We start from the raw sequence: 21,558 nt of genomic DNA on the forward strand, positions 1-21,558 counted from the left end.
GCTCAGATGTTTTCCATTCCCGGCAAGAACAGCCACAACAATTACACGGCGCCGCAGCTGCCTTGGCCTCGGCCTCGGCCTCGCATATTTTCCGCCGGCTAATGATTAATTATTTTAGCATAAAGCGTCAGCTCAAGACGCAGCCCAGCAGCGGCGAAAAAATTGAAATTAAATACAGGACATGACAGAGGCAACGCAAAGCGGCCAAGACAGACGCACTCAGACAGCAAGGACTAAGGATGAGTGGCAGTTGGCCGAAGCAACCGGCCGGAGTCTCGGTGTGGTGTGGCCTCATTAAAAAAACATTAAAGTGGGCAACATCCTTGCTGACCGTCTAAATCCCCGTAGCAGGAAAGAGAATGCCAAAGCCAGTTGCACATTTAAAATGAATTAAAATCAACTATTTAAAGTGCATGGGAAAAAAATTACAATGGTAAACAAAAATGAAGATAAAAGAGAAAAATCAGGGGATGAAAAGGGGCCAAAAGAAAAACGAAATATTGTTCAATTTTCTCACATTTCCTACAAAATAAACAGCATTTTCCGCTACGCACATCCACGCCTGCACACACAATCACAATCATTTGTCAATTTTGCAAACTTCCTTTCAACAGGAAACCGGAAGCAATCGCCTACAACGCAGCAAAAACCTTAACATGGGGATGAGGGTGGGTGGCTGCGGATGGTTGGGGTGGGGGCGTTCGGTTAGGAGTTCCGTGGGGGGATGAGCCGGAAGCTCACCAAAGATTTTTTGTTTAAGCTTACCGTGGTGGGGGGTCCGCCTGAATCTCGCACACAACCTCAACAGTCTCGTCCTTTGAGGCGCCAATTAATATTACGCGGTCGGAGTGCTTGCAAATGGGGGTGTCTGTAATGAGAAAATTACGATAAGTTTCAGAGAATGGTGCAAGCTCGACATGGCGATACCATAACCGAGGTTTTTTTAATAAATTCAGTGCCTGGAAATTTTTTGTTTTAACATTTTATTCAAAATACGTTTATGACCTACGTAACAGCTTGGCTGATTAACATTAGAATTTATTGCCCTTAAAACTAGACACTTCCGCATTCCATCACCTGTTGATGTGACGAACCAGATGCCTTATCGGCTGTAGGACATTAAAATGTTGTGAAAATCGCTGGGAAATGAGCCGAAGTATTTGCCTTTGTGTGGGCGTGGCACGTGAAAAACGCACAAAAGTGATTTAGACAGCAGGGAGACCTTCAGAAGGCGCGACGCCCCCACATCAGTCAGTTAGTCAGTCGACAAGGGATCGAAACGCTGGAAAAAGGGGCTTTGGGGTCACGGGGAGCCTCATGAAAAGGCTTTGAAAGTGACGGTCCTCCGTTCTCGTTCACGGGAAATTAATTAATGTGGCAACATGATTTAGTACTTCCCAGGTAAATAGGCGTTCCATAAATGTTAAAGGATTATTAGCTGACAGCACACGTGGCGTATGCGTAATTTGCTGTCGTCGGCGAACCCACCCACCATCGCTCTCTCTCCGTCACTCTCGCTTGCCTTCTCTTTTCCGCCCGTGTGGCACATTTTGGAAGGGAAACTTGAATTTCTGATGAATTGTTTATCTTCAAAAATGTACACAAAAACCAAGGGGCGTAATTAATTAGCCGGAAAATTACGCCCAATTCGGGTATCCTGCCAATGTTGTTGTTTCTCTTGCGGACTTAAATATTATGTATTTTGGATAGAATGGGGAAGAATGCGGAATGATTGCTTGTTCGCTTTGCTAATTAAGCAGTACTTGAGCGGCGTTTTGGGAAAGTTGAAACTGACCTATATGCTGGGATTATGTGGCAGCATTCCCCGAAAAGCAACAAGCGTGTATGAGTTTCAAAAATGTTAAAGTCGAAATGGCTCTAATCCAAATTAAAGCATCAAATTATTTTCAATTAATGCCGTTTCATGTTCAATACCTTTTATGTGCGTATAGTTTCGCCTTTATAGTTTTACATTTCATTAAGTTTTGAGTCATCAGGAGTAGAGAACATTAAATGCATACACTTTGGATGATTAACCATATCATCACATTTAAATTTCAACTAAACTGCAATCATTTCATAAATGACTTTAAAATGAAATTTAAAATCGTTTGAGTGCGTAGTTTAATTAATTTTTTCGGTGATTTAGAGGGTCTCCCGCCACAATGTTTCTCAGTGCAGCCAGTGTACAAGGCAACATCCTTCGCTCCTTGCTGCAATGGCGGCGCACTCCATTTAATTTATGACTGGCAGCAATGCGCCTGTCAGCCTGTGTGTGAGAGTATCTGTGTGGAGCACTGAGGCTGGGGCAGCAATTTGTATGGCTCAAAAAGGCACGGGGTAGCAACATGCAACTTGCCAGTGTAGGTACATGTGTATAACTCCAAAACAGACCCAGCCGCAGTTGGAAATCGCTAGACTAAGCCACTACTGCGCCCAGCTCATTACGAGCCACGTAATCATCATCATCCTTACAGAACGTAGTGCTCCTCATCAGGCGAAGCGTCTGTCAAATTGCTTAAATTCGAGCGGGGCAGAGACTGAGGAGACGGCGCTTGGCTCGGCAGCAGCTACATTTCGCGGGCTGTTAAATTGAAGCATAATTCCGCCAGCAGCCGCCTGTAGCTGCAGCCTGGGATGAAATATGGCCGAAGCCAACGCATGTGGCAAGCATATGAAAGGCGGAACAGCGGCAAACAAACGGAGAAGCCAAGGAAAATGTTGTATTTATGCAAAAAGCGGAATGAAAAATATTTTTTTCCCAGCCTTGACGTGCAACTGCGCCAAGACTCCCAGGCTTGAGTTGTAAAATGAAAACGGACCGAGCACAGAGCACAGAGCACCGAGCCCATCTAGCTGCCATATATAAGTAGGAAAAAAGCGAAAAATAAATATGTGCAGCCGGGGAAGAAAAAAGAAAATTGCAATACATCAAATGAGTCGTGGATATAGGGGGGTTAGTCGAGGGATGACAACTGCGACGGCTGCAGCTCTGACTTTATGATAAGAAAACAGAAAACAGACGAGCTCCGAGTGCCAGACAAGGGCCGAACAAGGAGCGGGGAGGCCATGCCCCCAGATAGATGATGCATTCAAACAAAGTGGCGCTTGGCAAATTTATGCTTAAAATCGCTGATGCATCACAACAGTCCGCACGTCGTACTCCGGAGTCTGCCCCAACGACTCCCAGGATCTTTGTGTTTGAGGCCATATCTCTACGCTACTCATACTCACATTTCACCCGCAGCGGCAGCTGATTGCTGACCGTCTCTCCCTCGTCGTTGATGGCACTGCATGCGTAGTTTCCAGCGTAGTGCTTTGTGATCTTCTGCAGCACCAGGCTCTGGTTGGACCGGATGACGCGGGCCGACGTATTGTGTTCCAAGTGGATGCCCTGAAAATATAAAAAATTGCCATAAAATAAAGAATACCTAACATAATCCGAGCTGCTGTCCTGATTGCTAAAAGCTGCATGTTAATGGGCACAGATCCATCTGACTATAAGTTGGTTCATAAATGGTATTCCTCACTGTAGTTTTAAGGAAGAACTTACTATTCTACAGAATTTTTAAAGGTTCTACGACTTGTCTACTAATGCTGATCGAGGGTAGTCTTTTACACTTTATGTGGTATCGGACACGTTTCCTCTCCCTCTGGGATTTGAGCTTTTAAAATCTGGATTGCCTCGCAGGGATTGTATTCCAAATGCTTTGTTCAAACCTCCCAAACTTTTAATCTATGCATAAATCAGAACTAATTCAGTAATGGATCATTCAGCCAGCAGCACTAAAATCTAAAATCCGTTCTATAACCACTCGAGTTCGAATTTCATTTTGCCAAAATCCGCTAAGCGCTTCCGAAAGCAAAAATTCCAGCCACCCAGACACACTCTCATCGACCCACCCACATTCAGAGTATGTACTCTCACGAGTGATGACCCAGGGGGTAGGGGTGGAGGCGGGGACGGATGATAGTGGGATCTGGGAGGGATTGCGGGGAAATATGGGAACTTGGCCTGAGTGATTGCCAAGCGAATACGGACTGCAGCTGAGCGACGGCAAATCAATGCCGCAAATCCCAAAACTATTTTACCCAAAATGGCACATCGTCAAGCCACGGACCACCCATCCCGATGCCTCTTGCCCCTTCACCACTAACCGACTCACAAGCACTTTCGACCAAATACACACACACGGAGACCACAAGAATTGAAATGAGCAAATGTGGCACAGCCCAGGTTGCATGCATCATGACATCATCGGCGGCGTCTCCCGGAGCAGCCACCTCAACGCATACGCAACCTGCCTTGTTATTGACACTTAAACAGAAATGAATGCACGGTGCCAGCCAGGCAGACAGCCCGGGGATGCCTTTCAGTGGCTCAGTCCGGAGTCCGGAGACCGGGGACCGGAGACGGGAGACCATAGCTTCTATTCCGCCGTCCGGGCCCTGGAATCCAGAATCAAATGGATTCGATTGGATCGAATGGGGACGAATGCTAGCTCCCGGGCTGTGCTCTTTTCGGCTCCATCTCAGGCGACCTACATTATGCAACCACAACAGTTTCCGCCACTGAGGATTCGATTGTACGTGACACTCGAAGTAAACATCGTCGCCTTCCTTGATATCATCCGGTGTCAAAGTTGAGCCCAAGCGTAACGCCACCAGGGGAGGATCTGGAAAGAGGAGCAAAAGAGCAAGTCAATTAGCCAATGATTGAGTAGATGGGATCTGCAGGTCAGCATATGCATGTTTTTAGACGTAGTATGATGTCCTTGTGTATTTATTGGTTGGAAATAATAAATTAATTGTAAAAATAACCATTTAGTAGCCAACTTTAACAGTAAAAAGGGTTAGATGGCAGGAGGAGTACCGAGTTTCATATATCTTTTCATACCTTCTTAATCAGTCTATTAATTCTATTTTTTGCATCTTAAACTGGAATTCCCTCAATTGACAAAGATGGGAAAATAAAATCAAAGCAGGAGCTAAACGCTTTCTGGCACAGCTCCTAAATCCTTTGGCTTATTCATACACCCGTCTCGATATAACTCTTTCCCACCATCGCTGCCCTTAGCCCACATAGCGCACACTGTCATGATCAAGCTTATTTAATAGTTTTTGCAAATATGAGCGATTTAGAGCAATAACTGGAACAAAGTGAAGCATCAGCCAAGAGTTATGACGACACAACCCGAAATGTCCCGCCCATCGACGACCGCTGTTTGCCAACATGTGTTGCCGCTTAAGTCGTTCGAATTTGCTTAACGAGCCACAAACTTTGCAACAAACAGAGACCAACAGCGACAAGGCTAACCGGATCCGGATTCCGGGCCCAGACAAGCAGCCCCGACCAGGACCATGACCAGAGAACCAGGCTAAGAACCGGGCTAAGCCGGGAGAAGGACAAGAACCAGCGCAGTTTGGGTGCGAGGGGCGCGCACGTGCCAACCTTAATATTGTTGAGTTATTGGCGGCCAAAACCAAACGCCGACAGTCAAGAGTTGGGCCACCCGAGCCGAAGCCAAAGCCAAAAAGTTCCCTTCCGCCAACTGAAAACTTTAGAATGGCCTGGAAAACTTTTGGCCCACCCTGGGGTGGCACTTTTGCCGCCTCCTGCCTCCTGCGGCACTGAACCCACTTGTCCCCTCCTCGCAGCCAGGCGTCTGCCAATCAGGCAAAGTGCCCAAAGGGCTGCGAAAACTCTTTCGCCAAGAAAGTCGCGTCGCGTATTTCCGCACACATGTTGCAGGCCATTTTTGTGATTATCATTTACCGTTGCTGCCACCTTCGTCCCTGCCTCGTCCCTGTCCCTATCCCTGGTCCTAGCTCCTTTTACTTTTGGCCCAAACGGCCATCGATCGATATAACGGAGCGACGGTAGTCGACGGTTTCCCAGAATTTATGTGCAAATGAAGGCCGCCTTATTAGGCCAATTGCCTCGCGGATTCCGCAAAGTCTACTCATATTAAAGATTTCTTGCCCCCAACTTTAAGGAAAGCATATTCATTATCCTCCAGAGAAGGATATGTATCAAGTAATGGCGTGAGAGATTTCCCAACACTTGTCTTGGACATTTTTGGTACATACTGAATTGAATTTGGCCAATTTTCGATAAGTAGGCTGTGGCAAAAAAAATGATGGAATAAGTAGGCTGTGGAACGGAAATGAAATTGTAGTGCTCCGAACGGGAACAATATTCCTCAGTCTACATCCAGCTATCGCATAGTTCAAATATATCTGAAAAACGCGCAGTGAAATATTCCTTAAAATTGATAAAGAAAAGTGAAATCGTATATAAATAGTTATTTAAGTTATCGAACGAAATGCCGGCTAGATCTAAAATCAGTAACTCTGCTAAAGAGCCAAAAAGTGGTAGTGTTGAAAAAGCTTTAAAGGATTTGACAGCTCAAAGCGGTGTCAAAACAGATGGGGAGTCTCAAGATGTGGCAGATCCACCGAAGAGGGCATCCAGAAGGTCCTCCAAGCGCCTAGAAGCTGAGGTGGGGTCTACTGACGGCTCTAGTCCAGTTAAGTCGACTTGCAAACGGCGGAGATCGCAATCAAGCACAAATAATTCGCAGCTTTCTGAGCTGGAATCTAAGCGAAAACCCCGAGTGGCGGCAAGTGGTAAGAACAAAGACTCTCCCGATTCCACAGGGAGCACTGCATCCAGGGACGAAACTGAGAAGCCCTCCCAATCAAGAAATTCGAGAGGTACCACTCGTGGACCGCCGCAGAGGAGCCGCCAAAGCTACGCCAGAAAGAGCAAAACCAGCCAGGAAGCAAAAGCCAGCCAGGCTGCCCCTTCAACCTCTTCGGAAGCCACCATTACAGTCAGCCCAGGGGCAGTGAAAGGACAAGCGAATGCATCAAATGCTGGGCCTGTCCTGGCAACCATAGACCAAGAGAAGAATCTGCTCAAGGAGAATCTGGTAAGAAAGCAATTAGTTAAGAAACAGTTGTTAAAAGAGCACATTTTAAAGAAATTTATTTTAAAGGGAAATGCCTTGATGGATAGAATGTTTAAGGATAATATCATCAAGCCGAATCTTGGCAAGCAGAACCAGGTGAAGAATCTAGTGAACAATAATGTGAGAGAGGAAAGCAAAGTCGGGAAGAACCTTCAGGGTGAATGGCGATCAGGTTCATCTGGCTCTCCAACTAAAATCGCTCAGCCAGACCTGTCACCTGTAACAGAAAACTCAGATCAATCAGAAGGGGAGTTAACGACGAAGAAAAAACGCACTCAGAAAAAAGTTCGTCCGGAGAAGCGCACTGTCAATGGCAGTTCTGATACTACGAACGGCTTGGCCAACTCCGATCCAAGTGAGTTGGCGGCTACTACCCTTGGACGCAAGAAACGCGGTCGCAAGGATGTCACGCCAGAAGATTCTCAAGCCCAGCGACGTATCCTTCACACAAACAGGGATCTGATGCGTCTGGCCGAAGCCGATTCCTGTTCCATGTACAAAACAATGTACGAACCAGAGCCACCAAAGTCTGCCATTAGCTCCTTCAACCTGCATGACATGAAAATGGAGATAGCTAAAGAACAGCAAATGCTAGTGGATACCACTCCTTTGGACAAACAGGAGGCTGCCCCTCCCTTGGACAAACAGGAGGGTGCCCCTCCCTTGGACAGTTTCGCAGCACTTGACGCTGAACTGGATCAGATTTTCCGGGACTCCACTGTGAGTGAACAACGCCCTAATAATAGCCCTCTGAATATAGACTTCGCTGTCGAGTTTGGGATAGAGCCGTCGGACAATTACACTAGTCCGGACGACAAAGAACTGGAAGCCCGACTGCAGGCCGAACTAGAGGCGCTTATTCCTACCGAGGTGGTTCCTGCCGAAGCAAAACCGCCAGCTGCACCAGAGACGGTCCAAGCATTCATGCCATCGCCTAGGCGCATGACCACAGAGGCTGATATAGACGCACGGTTGCAAGCGGAGCTAGACTCTCTGCCTATGATTGAGGCTGACTCCCAGCCTGGCGAGGAATCCCTTGATGATATTCTAAGCTCAATCTTTAGCGAGGTGCAGGCTTTGCCCCCTGTGGCTGCTCCTGCGTCGGTGGTTTCTGCACCCGCACCCGTGGTTGCTGGTCCTTACAGTAAACCTGGTTTAATGACAGTACCAATCCCAGCCCCAAGTCGTGCGGGACATAATTCTATTAACGTAGGTAGGAACGTTGCGGCTCCGGTGACCCTATCCAGGGCGCCAATACATCAGCGTGGCGGCGTGGCCCACCAGATGCCGATCGTCACTCGATTGAAGAGTGTGCAGGGCGACGACATATCCGTCTCTTACACCACGGGACCGGATGGTCTCGTAACAAATGTGGCCATGCTACAGCCACCGCCCAACAGGATGGGACAGCTGAGGAAGGGCAAAGAATTGGGCAGCTTTACAGCCAGCCAGTTGCATATGATTATGCAGAGCTCCCAGCCCTACTTGGCCTTGCCGATGACCGTGACCGGATGCCCTAACATTGCCATGTCAGAACCCCTCAGATCCAGAGATACCATTACAGGCGCCTTCCTTGCCCCCGAACAAGCCGTCGAGGACGAGGAGGTGGATTATGAGGAAATTGGAGTTGCTGATACCTTCGCCGAGTACTGGCCTAGCAAGCTGAAGTTCGGAATGGCCCACCCGGATCCGGTTGTCGAGACGGCCACACTTTCCTCAGTCGAGCTCCCCGATATAACTTACCAGCTATCCCTTCCCGATAAAACTACGGCCTCGCTGAGTGCCCTGCAGTTGGAGGCAGTGGTGTACGCCTGCCAAGCTCATGACCAAATACTCCCCAGCGGCGAGCGAGCCGGGTTCCTCCTGGGTGATGGCGCTGGCGTGGGCAAAGGCCGCACAATCGCAGGCATAATATTTGATAACTACCTCAAGGGCAGGAAACGAGCCCTGTGGGTTTCCGTTTCGAACGATCTGAAATTCGACGCCGAAAGAGACTTCTACGACATCGGAGCCCTGGACAAAATCGACCTGGTGGCAATAAGCAAATTCAAGTACAGTCGCATCGACTCTGATGAGAACGAGAACTTCAAGAAAGGGGTGATCTTTTGTACCTACACTGCCCTCATTGGTGAATCCCTAACAGCCAACTCCAAATACAAAACACGACTGAGACAGCTGATGAACTGGCTTGGTAAGAGGTTTGACGGCGTCATAGTTTTCGACGAGTGCCACAAGGCTAAGAATCTAAGTCTGATGAACGTGGGAAAATCCACCAAGACGGGCACTACAGTGCTGGAACTGCAAAAGCTGCTGCCCAATGCCCGGGTTGTCTACGCCTCTGCCACGGGAGCAAGCGAGCCTAGGAACATGGCTTACATGGTGCGTCTGGGCCTCTGGGGACCTGGAACTGCCTACCCCGAGTTTTACGAATTCGTGAACGCGGTGGAGAAGCGCGGCATAGGAGCCATGGAGATCGTCGCCATGGACATGAAACTGAGGGGCACCTACATCGCCCGCCAGCTGAGCTTCAAGGACGTGAGCTTCCGCATCGAAGAGGTGCCAATGTCGAAAGAGTTCCGTCGTAGCTACAACTTGGCCGCCGAGCTCTGGGCCGAAATCAACAAAAAGTTCCAAAAAGCTTGTCGGCTAATGTGCGTCGAGAATAGAGTGCAAAAGATTATCACGTGCCAGTTCTGGTGCGCCCATCAACGCTTCTTCAAGAACCTTTGCATCGCCTCGAAGGTGAACCATGTGGTCAAGATGACGCGTCAGGCCACCCGAATGGGCAAGGCGGTGGTCATCGGCCTGCAGTCGACGGGAGAGTCACGCACCTTGGAGCACTTGGAGAGACATCATGGGAAACTGAACACCTTCGTTTCCACGTCGAAGATGATCATACAGTCCTTCGTGGAGAAACACTTTCCGGCTCCCAAGCGCGACTCCTTCCACCATCTGCTGAACACAGGGGAATTCGAGCCAGAGGCCCGGTCCCGACCCCCACGTCCCAAGAAGGCCAAGATGAATCCTGACTGGTTTGATGACGACATGGACGCTGAGGCGGGCGAGAGCGACATCGAGATGTACGAAAACAGCTGGACCTCCGAAGACGAGCGGACCAAGGCAGGACGAAAGCGCCGTGGACGCCCACCGAAAGTGGATAAAGGTGAGTTTCGAATTTGGATGTTTCCCTAAATCTCATGACTTTGTATCATTTCAGTTGAGAAAATCACGATGCAGGAGCGCATATTGCAGCACTTGTGCAACAACATGCGGGCCCAGGACAACGGAGGCGAGTCGAGCTACACATTCGACAATACAAAGCCGCAGAAGGCCAACATAACCGAACGTGACGTGGAGCGCTGCATCAATTCACGTGAGCTTCTGCTAGAGAAGATCGAAATCTTGGGCCGCCGCATGCCAGCTAATACTCTTGACAAACTGATCTCTGAGTTGGGCGGAACTAACTTAGTGGCAGAAATGACCGGACGGCGAGGACGCGTGGTGCGAACAGAGTACGATGGGTACAAGTACGAGCCCCGTTGCGAGAACGATGCCTCCATGGATCTGGTTAACTATCGGGAGAAGCAGCGATTTATGGACGGCAGCAAGCACGTGGCCATTATTTCGGAAGCCGCTTCCAGTGGCATCTCTTTACAGAGCGACAAACGGGTGTCCAACCAGCGCCGGCGTCTACACATCACTCTCGAGCTGCCGTGGAGCGCCGATCGGGCAATCCAGCAGTTCGGACGAACTCACCGTTCCAATCAGGTAAACTCGCCAGAGTACGTATTTGTGATTACAGACCTGGCCGGCGAAAGACGCTTCGCCTCGACGGTGGCCAAGCGCCTGGAAAGCCTGGGAGCCCTCACTCAGGGCGATAGACGAGCCACCGATGCAAGGGACCTCTCCCAGTTCAACATCGACAACAGCATTGGCCGCAGTGCCCTCGAGAATGTCATGCAGCAGCTGACCGGAGACAAAACACTGGACATCTCGCACCTGCCCACCAACTACAAAGGCGACTTCGCCTACGACTGCGGCGTGGCAATGGCCGGAGTGGGCATGTTGAATGTCCGGGACGAGAACAAGGTCAAGATATTCACCGTGGAGAAGGACAGCAACAACATATCGAAGTTTCTGAATCGCATTCTCGGCTGTCGTGTGGAGATCCAGAACGCTCTCTTCAAGTTCTTCCTGGACAAGATGTACTCCCTGATTTTGCAAATGAAACGCTCGGGACGCTTCGATCTCGGCATACTCGACCTGGACGCCCACGGGGCCAGCGTAAAGTCCGTAAAGTTAATGAGATTCACTCGAAAACATGCCACAGGAACAGCTGCTACTGAACTACACACAGTCACTGTAGAGAGGGGAATGTCCTTTGAAACCGCCCTGAACAAGTGAGTATACTTTCTTAAACTGACACAGGCTAATAATCTATGCTTGCAGGTTCCGCAAGGAAGCCCGCCATGACCACGACGGTTTTTATGTACTTCAGCAGTTGCGGCATAATAAAAACTCCTCGATTTTGTGCCTTCAGGCGAAGGCCAATTCGACGGATCCTGCGCCAACCTCACCCAGCAAGATCAGCCTACAGATCTACCGCCCGAATACCGGCCCACAAGTGCGTCTGGAGACACTCAGCTCGATTAAAACGCGCTACGTAAAGGTTACCCCGGAGGTGGCGCGTTCCTTGTGGCAGGAGCAGTACGACATGTGCTTGAATAACTGCTCCCACTATTTTTGGAACCGCGTATGCCCCTATCCCGTTGGCTGCGAAGTGGGCCTTCGGGTGCGCACCTACCACGTCCTCTCCGGCCTTATGCTGCCCATCTGGGACCGCATTGAGCTGGTCATCGAGAAGAACGGACACAAGATTCAGATCATTCGCGTCAAGACCGATGTGAACAAGAAGATCGTGGGCACCGTGGTGCCGCACACCGTCTACAACGCTCTGGTGGCCGATTTGTCCACGGACTCTCTGGTGGAAAGCTTTTAAATCGACACACAGAAGGCCCTGAAGCATGCCACACAAAATAATGGCACACAATCCCCACATATAAAACACTCGATTGCGCAAGCTCCAGGCAGCTTCTATTGCCACTTTAAAAATATCAACTCAAATTGTGGCATTCGGCGCAATACATATTGCGTTAGCGCTGGCTTTTTCAAATGCCTGGCACGCTCCAGCATCCTCCGTACAACATCCAACATCAGCTACCAGCATCCAGAAGCCACTGCGGAGGAGCAGCCCGCCACCAACGTTCCCGGCCATAAACAACAGCAACAAAGACACATACGGGAAGACACTTACAGCTTGTATGCGTGCGTATGTGATTCATACATCTACACTGAGGAAAATACTCGTTCGTTCATCCATTCGTTCAATTTTTAAAATTTAATTTTGTTCTCATTTGTTTGAAGTTTCGTTCTGTTATCTATTCACTTCTTTGATTTTTGTTGCATTTGTTGCATTATAAAATTAAAATACTTGTTCAACGGTTGCCTAAAAAAAAAATTGCCTATTATTCCCAATATAAATTTGAGTGGTGGTTACTACTATTTATTGGAAGATAAATTGACAGCAACTGACTTTTATAAATTTTTAAAATACTATATATTATATTTTGATCTCAACCTGACGTGTTTCTGTCCTTATATCCTTATCCTTCCAACATTTTATTACTTTTTTCTGCAACTGCACCATTTCTGGCTCTGCAGTGCACTCTTGGGGGAATCTGTACAGCGTCTGTGATTGCATTCCATGTTTTGTCTTGTTTCCATTGCTAGGAGACCAACTAAGGCTCCCGCGCTCAGTAACATTATAAATTTAAAACGAGCATGTCACACTCTCGCTCCCTCCACTCACATACGAGATATAAACAAAATTATACAACGGGAGGCATTGGCGGGGCTGGGGCTTCGGGTGCGGCATAAAGCATGTCCAAATGGCCTTGGCAAATGTCGTGCCTAAGGAGCCAAAACGCAGTTGGCATAATAACTCACGCGTGATTCAGATATCGTGTGTACGTAATTCCAGAAACGAAATCATCCCAAACGGAGGCTGCGCCATAGACATGCCAAAATTGGGGAAAAAAACTGACTGAATTATCAGAGAACTTTGAGGAAGAAAAATAATAATTTGATATCCCTTTAACCTTTTTTGAATTTAAAATTGTTCCCAGTCCTAGGGTAATGAGTGCTTCGTGCCCCCTACGGTCTTGAAAGTCAAGTCATTTGTGCGAGAAAATTAAAAAACACATTCGTTTCGTGGAAATTACCCAAAAGCACAGCCTGCCTCAACAGGAGCATTTCCCCAAAACTCCCACATTTGCGTATGAGCTGGTTGTTGTTCCTGTACGTGCCGATCATAAAGTTTATTTGCGCCACCGTAGCAACAAAACGGGAACAACAAGAAAACATCCTTGAGGACTGTTGGCGGGAAGCGGCGGCAATCGCCTTAACGTGAGCAAAAACAAACAAATAAAATATAATATTCTAAAACATAAAATATGAGCCTGGAATGCGAATGTGTGGCGCATAAAAAATATAATCATATTACGTTATAAACATATCTATATGCGCATACCAACACACCAGTCTTGTGTGTTTTTTTGCCGTACTTGTAGTAATTTTTGGACTGGGCGTGGGCGTGGGCGTGAGCGTGGCTCAATCCGGATTGAAGTAGCGAAAATTTTCATATTTTAACAAACGAAAAGCAAAGAAATGCCATTACGTGATGCCTCGGCAACATAGAGAAGGAAAAGGGAGAATCACATTTTGGCCATACACGGCGTATACGTAACGCAATTGAGTTCAACGCGTCCCTCCCCAAACCGACACTTTCGCCGTGAACTTTACGATGTCCGCAGTAGCTCCCTGATGGTTATGTTGGGGCTATGGAATACGGATACGAGTGGCTTATGGGGAGACATACAATAATTGCGAGATTTCATTAAATTTTCAGGTACCCTCCTCTGATGGCGGTAAAACAATTTCAGACCCAATTTCGAATCTCCACTTTCGGACTACTTTACAAAGTTATTTTTTGTTTATTCTGAAGCTTTTTATTTCTTTGAGGTGGGGTCCACGCCAAAAGTCCTTCATTTAATTTAAGCGACTGCCATACATTTTGTTAGCCCACATATTTCATTTGGACCGTTCCCCTTCGATGCCACAGTGTTTTGGCCCTTTGGCAAATTATTCACAATTTGTCAGTTGTCTTTGATTTATTTGCATTTTAAAGGCTTTCAACGGCTGCGATGGCGATGGCGACATCGCCGACGTAATAAATTTCAGCCTGGTCTTGTCCCGGCCCAGGACTGTCTACCTCTTGGTAGCTGTCGGCAATGCCTTCCCTTGCCGTTGGTTCTCCTTTTCGGTTTCTTTTGGGCGGCCCTTTCCTTTCCTTAGCCCTCCGGCGCCCCTCCCCACTTCACTCATACTTTAGACTTAAGCACAATTTGTAATACTTACAAACGACATTCAATTTCCACATGGTCTCCAAATACAGGCCATTCACATTTGGATTTTCCGCACGGCATGTTATCGATTTGCCATCGTCGTCTGTGGTCGGCACAAAGCTCAGCTCGGAGCGTGTCGAGTTCTTTGATATGTCGTCCTGAAAAAGGAAAAATGCACAGAAAATATAAGAAAATGTTTCTGCATTAATTAAGTTTTTCCCCAACACCAGCCACTCCAGCGCCAGCCTGGCTAAGACGGGGTCTCAGACTTTGGCCAAAGGCGACGTTCCTTTTGCTGTTCGTTTTCCCTGCTTTCTTTGTGTTTTTTGTTTGCAAATTTGTCGAAATATTTTATGTTTGCAATTTAAAATTTATTGGTGTGTTTGCTCGGGCTTTATGTGGCCACGTGTGGGTAGCTGCGAGTGTGGTTGTGGGCTGTGCGGGGCATTATAAATTTAATGGCAGACAGGGACAGCAGCGAAGGCGTCGCACAATTAGTTGAGCTCCGTTCGCCGCCTTATAGTTGCTCTGGTCATAAAGCGTTTTACACACATTCCCCCAATATCCTCCTTTGTTGGCAGTTTACACATTGCTCGAATTGCTCCAAGGCAACGTTCTGCCGAGATACGTACGGGTATGTGGGTGCAGGAGTGGGTTATTGGGAGTCGGGGTGTTAAAGTGTCGGCAGTTAGCGGGAATATAAATCCTTGTCTTTGGCGGCATATGACCGATTGGGTTTACGTGATTGTTGCGGTGAAAATGATTGATTCTAAGACCAACAGTAAACCAAAACAAAGTTTAATATATTTTAACAACAAACAGAATAAACTAACTCTTTTTTAGCTTTTATTAAAGGTCTAGGTAGCTTATGTATCTTATAGTTAAAAGTAAATATTTAAATCTAACTGCTTTAAGTATTTCAAAAATTTGCTGTAGGAAAAACAATTCTTCAGAAGAGTTGTCGACCAGCTATTCGTTTGATATATATTATATTCCACAACCATATTTCACTTGTGTGTGCTGTTGGAAATGGTACGTTAAACTTCTCAATTAGAGCGTCTGCAGGGCTTTGATTAATGCCATGTTTCCACAGCTAAAACACTCAAACCAGAGAGCCTCTGCCCCCACACAGGCCGACGTTCGGACAGACGCAGACATACATTAGAGACCCCGAAAGTAGGGTACCAAAAGCCATGTAAAACATGTGGGATGGCTCGAACGGGCCATTGCCGAGGAGTCTATGCCGCATTACGGCAACTTTATGCTACATGAAAACTACTGAAAAACATTTCCGGCCTTTAAAAACATTGGCCCAGGAGGAGGCCAAAACGGCAAAGCAATCAGCGTGTATGCATATAGGCGGATAGACATGGACATAAACAACGGCCAGACCTGAGCGGATAGACCGAAACCAGGACTCAACTCGAGGTCCCGGCACACAAAAATGAATTGCAACAAAATTGCGCCAAAACTCCCATAAATTTGTCCGAAGTTAAAGGAGCAAAAAAACGGAAAGAAAAATGAAAACAGCAACCAGAAAAATGATCTTCGTAACTCGAATTGCCAAATACGCTATTCAAAAATTATAGTTGGATAATGGGTTGGAAATTTCAAAGAAAATGCTTCTTAAAGAGGATTTATTGATAAATATATATAATATTTATAAGTAAATTATATTACATTTAATATTTTAAATGAAAAGTGATGTCCGGAATAAAGCGATCATTGATTTTGAATTTGGAAAATAACTAAAATCATAAAAGCCAAATTAGGTGAACCCCTAGAAAGAGTAAAAGCCAAGAGAAGGGAACGAACCATTGCGAATCGCTAAGCGGGGTGGAATCGTTTGTGTATTGTGGAGTTTATATCACATTATCTGTGTTTATTCTAACCAAGTTGTGGGGGCGACTGCCGGCAACTGGACTAGGACACCGTGGAGAGTGTGAACCACGCCCAGGGACAACAAGTGGGTGGTTAGGAGCTGGCTGTGTCTCTGATTCCGTTTCTGTCTGTTGTGGATAAAGCTGGAAAAGGAGGAGAGAAGGCGGAGTCGGCGGAGGAGTAGGTGGCCACGAGTTACGAGCTACGTTTGTTTGGCATGACTGTGCAAACACAATAAGTTATCGAGCTGAACGTGAGTCAGTCAACAGCAGCACAGAGCTGGCCAACTACCTGCGTCAATTGCGGTCACTCTACACTCCACTAACCACCATCCAACCAGCCCACCGGGCAGTCCCACCTTGGGCCCAATTTCACCCACTTCCCCCCACTTACCTTTGTGCGTCGTAATTGCCGTTTTCCCTTGTACCATGTGATGATGGCATTCGGCCGGGAGCCGGAGGACTCGCAGGAGACCTCGTAGCGACGATCTGCAGTCATGGAGCTGGGCGGATCCATGATTTTCACCACCAGGGGCTTCACTGTAATTGGACAGGAAGGACATTCAATTCAATGCAATTGTAATTAAAACAGTTTACCATAATATTTCATGGTCTCATAATTGCAGTTCGTTTTGTACAGCAATCATTTCTGACCACCTTCTCGAGTACTTAGCCTGGCCATATCTCAGTGTGAGTGTGTATGTGTTCATATCAACAACAATTTGTGTCTATTACGTCTCGACAGCTCTCAAGTGCTGCACTTCCTGGCAGGATTATGACTTTGTCCGGCCTTTGGCAGACTGCTGCCGGGCTACCACGCCAGCAAGCTACCATGCTGCCATGCTGCCAGGCTGCCGTGTCTACAGCTCGTTGATATTTTGCTCCTTGAGCTCCTGGCGTTTTGTGCTTTGTGTCTTGAGTCTTGAGGGGGAAACGGGGACACTGGCTTTGCAGAGCACTGTACTTTCCAGGCAGGGCCTGGACTGACATTCGCCAGTCGACGCCCCCCATCGACAATGTTGTATTCCAGTTGGCATATAATTATTTAATGGCCCTTATAATGCTGCCCTGAGTTGGTATTTAAGCTTATGGTAAATGTGCGTTAGTCGCAAGGCCCATTTCTGGTCGAAATTTGTATCATTGTTTATAATCTAACCTATGCATAACCTGCCGCAGCAGGAGCTGTAATTTTGTTAAATTTCCAAGGAATATTCTCCTAAACGTCTAGCATTATTATGTATATATTTATTATTAAACCAGATATGAGCTATATGTAATAGTAACTGTCTCTATAAACTTCCAAGTACAGATTGCAATAAACGCATTTATCAATAAAGCCTTCATTGATGAACACGTGTCATAAGCTATTTATAAAGTTGAGGGTATTTAGGTAACTCATGTTTAGAGATATGTATATTTGGGTTACTATAAATAGGTATATCCGAAAGATGGCCTGATTTCCAGGTACTCCCAATGCGTTTGGCAAAAAACCCAATCAATCGGTCTACTTACAGTGCATATCCAGTATGAAGCTCTTCTCCTTGGGCTTATCTAATTGAGTATTCAGTGCCTGACATGTGAATACGGAATTCAAGTCGTTGCGCTGCACCGATGGCCACAACAGACGATTCTCGATAACATCGCCGGAATTGTGCTCGTTTTGATTGTCGACAAGCAGTCCATTTACGAGCCACCGGACCTGCGGTTGTGGCCGACCTATTGGGACGCCCCAAAGAAGGCAATGGAAAAAGTTTAGTAACTGCTAGTAAAAACGAAAAATGGTGCAAATTAAAAAGTCAAGCTTGAAAAAATACCACAAGCCAAGCCAAGCCGGAGCCAAAGCCAAAGCCAGAGCAAGGAAAACCAAAGCAGACTTTGTGATATTTTCATTTGGAGCAGTTTTACTCCTTCGCTGTATGTTATGCTTTTTTTTTGTTTTGCGTTTTTGCCGGTCAAAGCTTTTAAGGAAATTAACAGGAAATTGTCTAGCCGAGCATACGGATATGGCTCGTGTGTGTTTTATGTGGGGGCGGCTGGGAGTGTGTGTGTGTGCCTCCGGGTATTTGGTATTGGGGATTGGGAATTGGGGTTAAGTTCGTCTTTTGTAGTCAGTCAGCTCAACTTACCGCCCACCACACGACAAGTGATAACGATATCATCGCCCTCCTGTTTGGGCCCCAATTGAGTGCCATTCAGCTGACGACCCCATCGGTCCAAGATGATTGGCTGCTCCGGAAGTACTAAAGCACACAGATGGAAGGCAAAACAGAGAAAAGCAAATATTTTTCAGTGACACTCATGAATACGTTTCGAATGCTTCATTCGGGGCGACACTCACTTATTACTGACAAATTGAAGCGGAAGCTTTGCGTTTGGCTGGTGCGAAAGTCTACACGGCAGCGGTAAATACCCTGATCATGACGCTTGATATCCTGCAAAAGTGGCAAGTTATTATATATGGTTAGTGTGGTGGTGTTTTGGGGGAAACAGACGATTAGCATGCACACAGTCCCAGGGAGCAAGCCTATATAATTTTCAATTATTGCATGACACTTGAGCTTTTGCGGTTTGCAAACGAGTGGCTTAAAATGCAACAATATTTTCCTCCTGTCACCTGCATTTAAATAGATTTTTGCATGGAACTTCTGTCTTTTTCAAACCTTGTCGAGCCTGGTTAGTATTGCAAGGTTAGGATTCTTGGTTTATTGGCAGACAGAGAGCCATTGTTCCGACTGACTTCATTCTCTCATTAAATAATTCAATGAAGCGCAAACGAATTTCCTCCATTATGGAATTTATGGTTGAAAGTGAAATAAATCTTTCCAGACTTTGTCTTCTTCACAAGAGTGGCTTTGCTTTATCCTGAGGTGATTTTAAATGTTATTTCAATAATTGTTCGTTCTCTAAGCTTCTCATATGCTAAATATCTGAACCATCTTTGATGTCAGTCACTCTTGGGTATCCTTTAGTCGCACTCTACTCAGCGCCGGGCTAATTGGCTTGCAATTGAAACGCAATTAAAATTCATTTATAAGCTGAACCCCGCCCGCCAATCTCAAACCAATTTTAGCACATAATTTATGAGTAATATTTTTGCCGAGACCAGTACACTCCCTTGGAAGTTCTTCGTCCTGCCACTGCTGCTAGTTTCGCATTATGAAGGCTCGTAGGGCTGGCCGCCTGGGCGCCTGGGCGCCTGTTCGTGTGCATTTCACATTCATTTCAAAATGCAGCTCGTTAACGAAACTCCCTGGCTGGCTGTTTATTGCTTAACTCACTTAAGACCTTAACTAAGTTGGCCTTTAAAAAGTCAAAAGCCTGGGCAAAGACAAGTCCAGGGCAAGGCGAGTGGCAATCCAAGGCGATACGCTGAACTGAAGTAGCAAACACGTTGCATAAGGACCTCACTCACAGACACGCGTACGGCGCTCAGGCGCTGATGTATGTGTTCGTATCTATGTATTGCATGACAGAAACGGTAAATCAAGTTATCTGTAAACATGCAAGACATTAATAAACATTTCGCGTGCGCCGAGCAATTTAACAACTTTTGATATCTAAATTTGTTTTCCACATTCCATTCGGCTTCCTCGGCTCTTCTTAGCCATGTTTTCGCCGTTGCCGTTGCCGCTTCCGCTAGCTGTTTCTGCTCGCTGGCTTACTCTCTCTCTCTGCCTTGTTATGCTCCTGGGAAAGGACTTTTTGTGGTACGCATTTCAGATTTTCATTTAATGTACAATACTCACAGCGTCATTGGATTTTTATCGCAATTTGCATTATGCGGACAAAAAATGTGTTAAGTTTGTTAACATTTTCGCTTTTTTCCGGCAATCAGTTTAAATCTAAATATACATTCGCGTCGAGAGCAAAGATTTTCCGCAGATTTATCTACATTTACGTTTTCACTACCGACCACAATTTCAATAAAAGTCCCTTTCCAGACTATTAATTTTTGTTCTAGTTTTTTTCAGCCACTGCTTTTGTGTGAGGTCGGCACATTAACTCATTTAAAATGTGCATTTGTGTATGCATTTTTTTACAATGCTATGCCCAGTGGCCCCGAAAAGTTGCCTTTCAATGGAATATTCAATTCCAGCTAATTTAAAATATTAAATCACCCGCGCCGCTCCGGGCCATCCGCTCTTGCACACAATTAATGGCCCAGGACTCATGATCCCACGGGCAAATCTCACCTTAATTTCCAAGGTTGCTGGCTGCGATTCAAAATGGAATTTGGCACGTGAGCCAAAAACCTCCGGGGCTGACCAGTGTCGTGGCTGGTTCCGGCTCTCCTTATCGCGCACATCGAAGCTGGGGTCGGCAGGAAGAAAGGAAGAAAAACACACAAACACATTAAATAACATGAAACCAGAGAGTGCCCGCCCATGCCCATTAATATTTAATGTGGGCGTGGTTCGCGAATTAAATCAAGCCCCGAAATTTCGACCCACTCTGAAATTAATGAAATCCATAGCCAATATAATTCAAGCTCTTCTTTCCCTCTCCTGGCGCTATTTTTGGATGCCTCTGAACTTTTTGCACGAAAATTAGCGTAATTTATTTCAGCCTGCTCATTAGGCGGGGTGCAATTTTTGGGGCGTGGGAGTGGGGGGTTGGCTTTTGGCAGAGCCTTGCCAAATGCAATTTATGCGCTGCAGATAAAATTAAATTTTTGTTATGCATTTCAAGGACTTTATTTCTCACTTTGAACTGCGCATTTAGGCCTGCATTGCATTTAATGGGCCAAGTTTCAGCTCTCGCAGAGTTACGAACTTTCTAAGAAACTATAAATTTCAATGGACACGGATAAGGATTAAAGCCAACTTTAGCAGGAAAACAGAGACAACAGCCGAGAGGAAGATAAAAATGACAAAAATGTTTGGATTTAAATTCCAATCCTGTTGTGTATATAACCATTTACCGAACTTAAAGAAAGATAATTAAATTCTGTCACTATTTAATTGGTAGACCGTGAACTTAAATTCGTTAAAGCTTCCTCCGCAAATGAACATTTTTGTGCGACCTGTGAGAGGAATTTGTAGGCAGACTGAGGTCTCTCAATCAGAAGAGGTCCTCATTCACCACTCCGATTTCGACTCACCCCTTTCCCGTCCTGGCAAAATTGTTCGGCTGCGATTGCAGCCACTTTCGGCCGCTGCTGCGGCGGTCTGAGCGTTAAGCGCCCTTTTGTATGCAACACACAATAATTTATGCGGGAAGCCGCCCGTCCCTGCCGACGAA

The 21,558-nt window shown here is 46.5% G+C and overlaps 2 protein-coding genes across 2 annotated transcripts in view; one reads left to right on the forward strand and one right to left on the reverse strand.

Annotated features, from left to right (window-relative positions):
* The window catches only part of LOC6497815 (neural cell adhesion molecule 1), a 63,145-nt gene that overhangs the window by 11,043 nt on the left and 30,544 nt on the right, over positions 1-21,558 (reverse strand). The window contains exons 4-12 of the mRNA XM_001961467.3: positions 20,511-20,628; positions 18,656-18,749; positions 18,444-18,557; positions 17,830-18,033; positions 16,712-16,857; positions 14,451-14,595; positions 4,546-4,676; positions 3,235-3,394; positions 766-868 (exon numbers count right to left, since the gene is read on the reverse strand). Of these exons, the coding sequence (XP_001961503.2) occupies positions 766-868; positions 3,235-3,394; positions 4,546-4,676; positions 14,451-14,595; positions 16,712-16,857; positions 17,830-18,033; positions 18,444-18,557; positions 18,656-18,749; positions 20,511-20,628 (1,215 nt within the window). The remainder of the gene's footprint in view (positions 1-765; positions 869-3,234; positions 3,395-4,545; positions 4,677-14,450; positions 14,596-16,711; positions 16,858-17,829; positions 18,034-18,443; positions 18,558-18,655; positions 18,750-20,510; positions 20,629-21,558) is intronic.
* On the forward strand, positions 6,201-12,101 carry LOC6497713 (protein strawberry notch homolog 1). Its single transcript, XM_001961468.3, has 4 exons — positions 6,201-6,935; positions 7,002-10,137; positions 10,192-11,374; positions 11,424-12,101. Exons 1-4 carry the CDS (start codon positions 6,327-6,329, stop codon positions 11,971-11,973), a joined length of 5,478 nt encoding a protein of 1,825 aa, XP_001961504.1. The 5' UTR covers positions 6,201-6,326; the 3' UTR covers positions 11,974-12,101.

Source organism: Drosophila ananassae, chromosome 3R (assembly GCF_017639315.1).
Source record: "Drosophila ananassae strain 14024-0371.13 chromosome 3R, ASM1763931v2, whole genome shotgun sequence".
In the NCBI taxonomy this organism is placed as follows: Eukaryota; Metazoa; Arthropoda; class Insecta; order Diptera; family Drosophilidae; genus Drosophila; species Drosophila ananassae.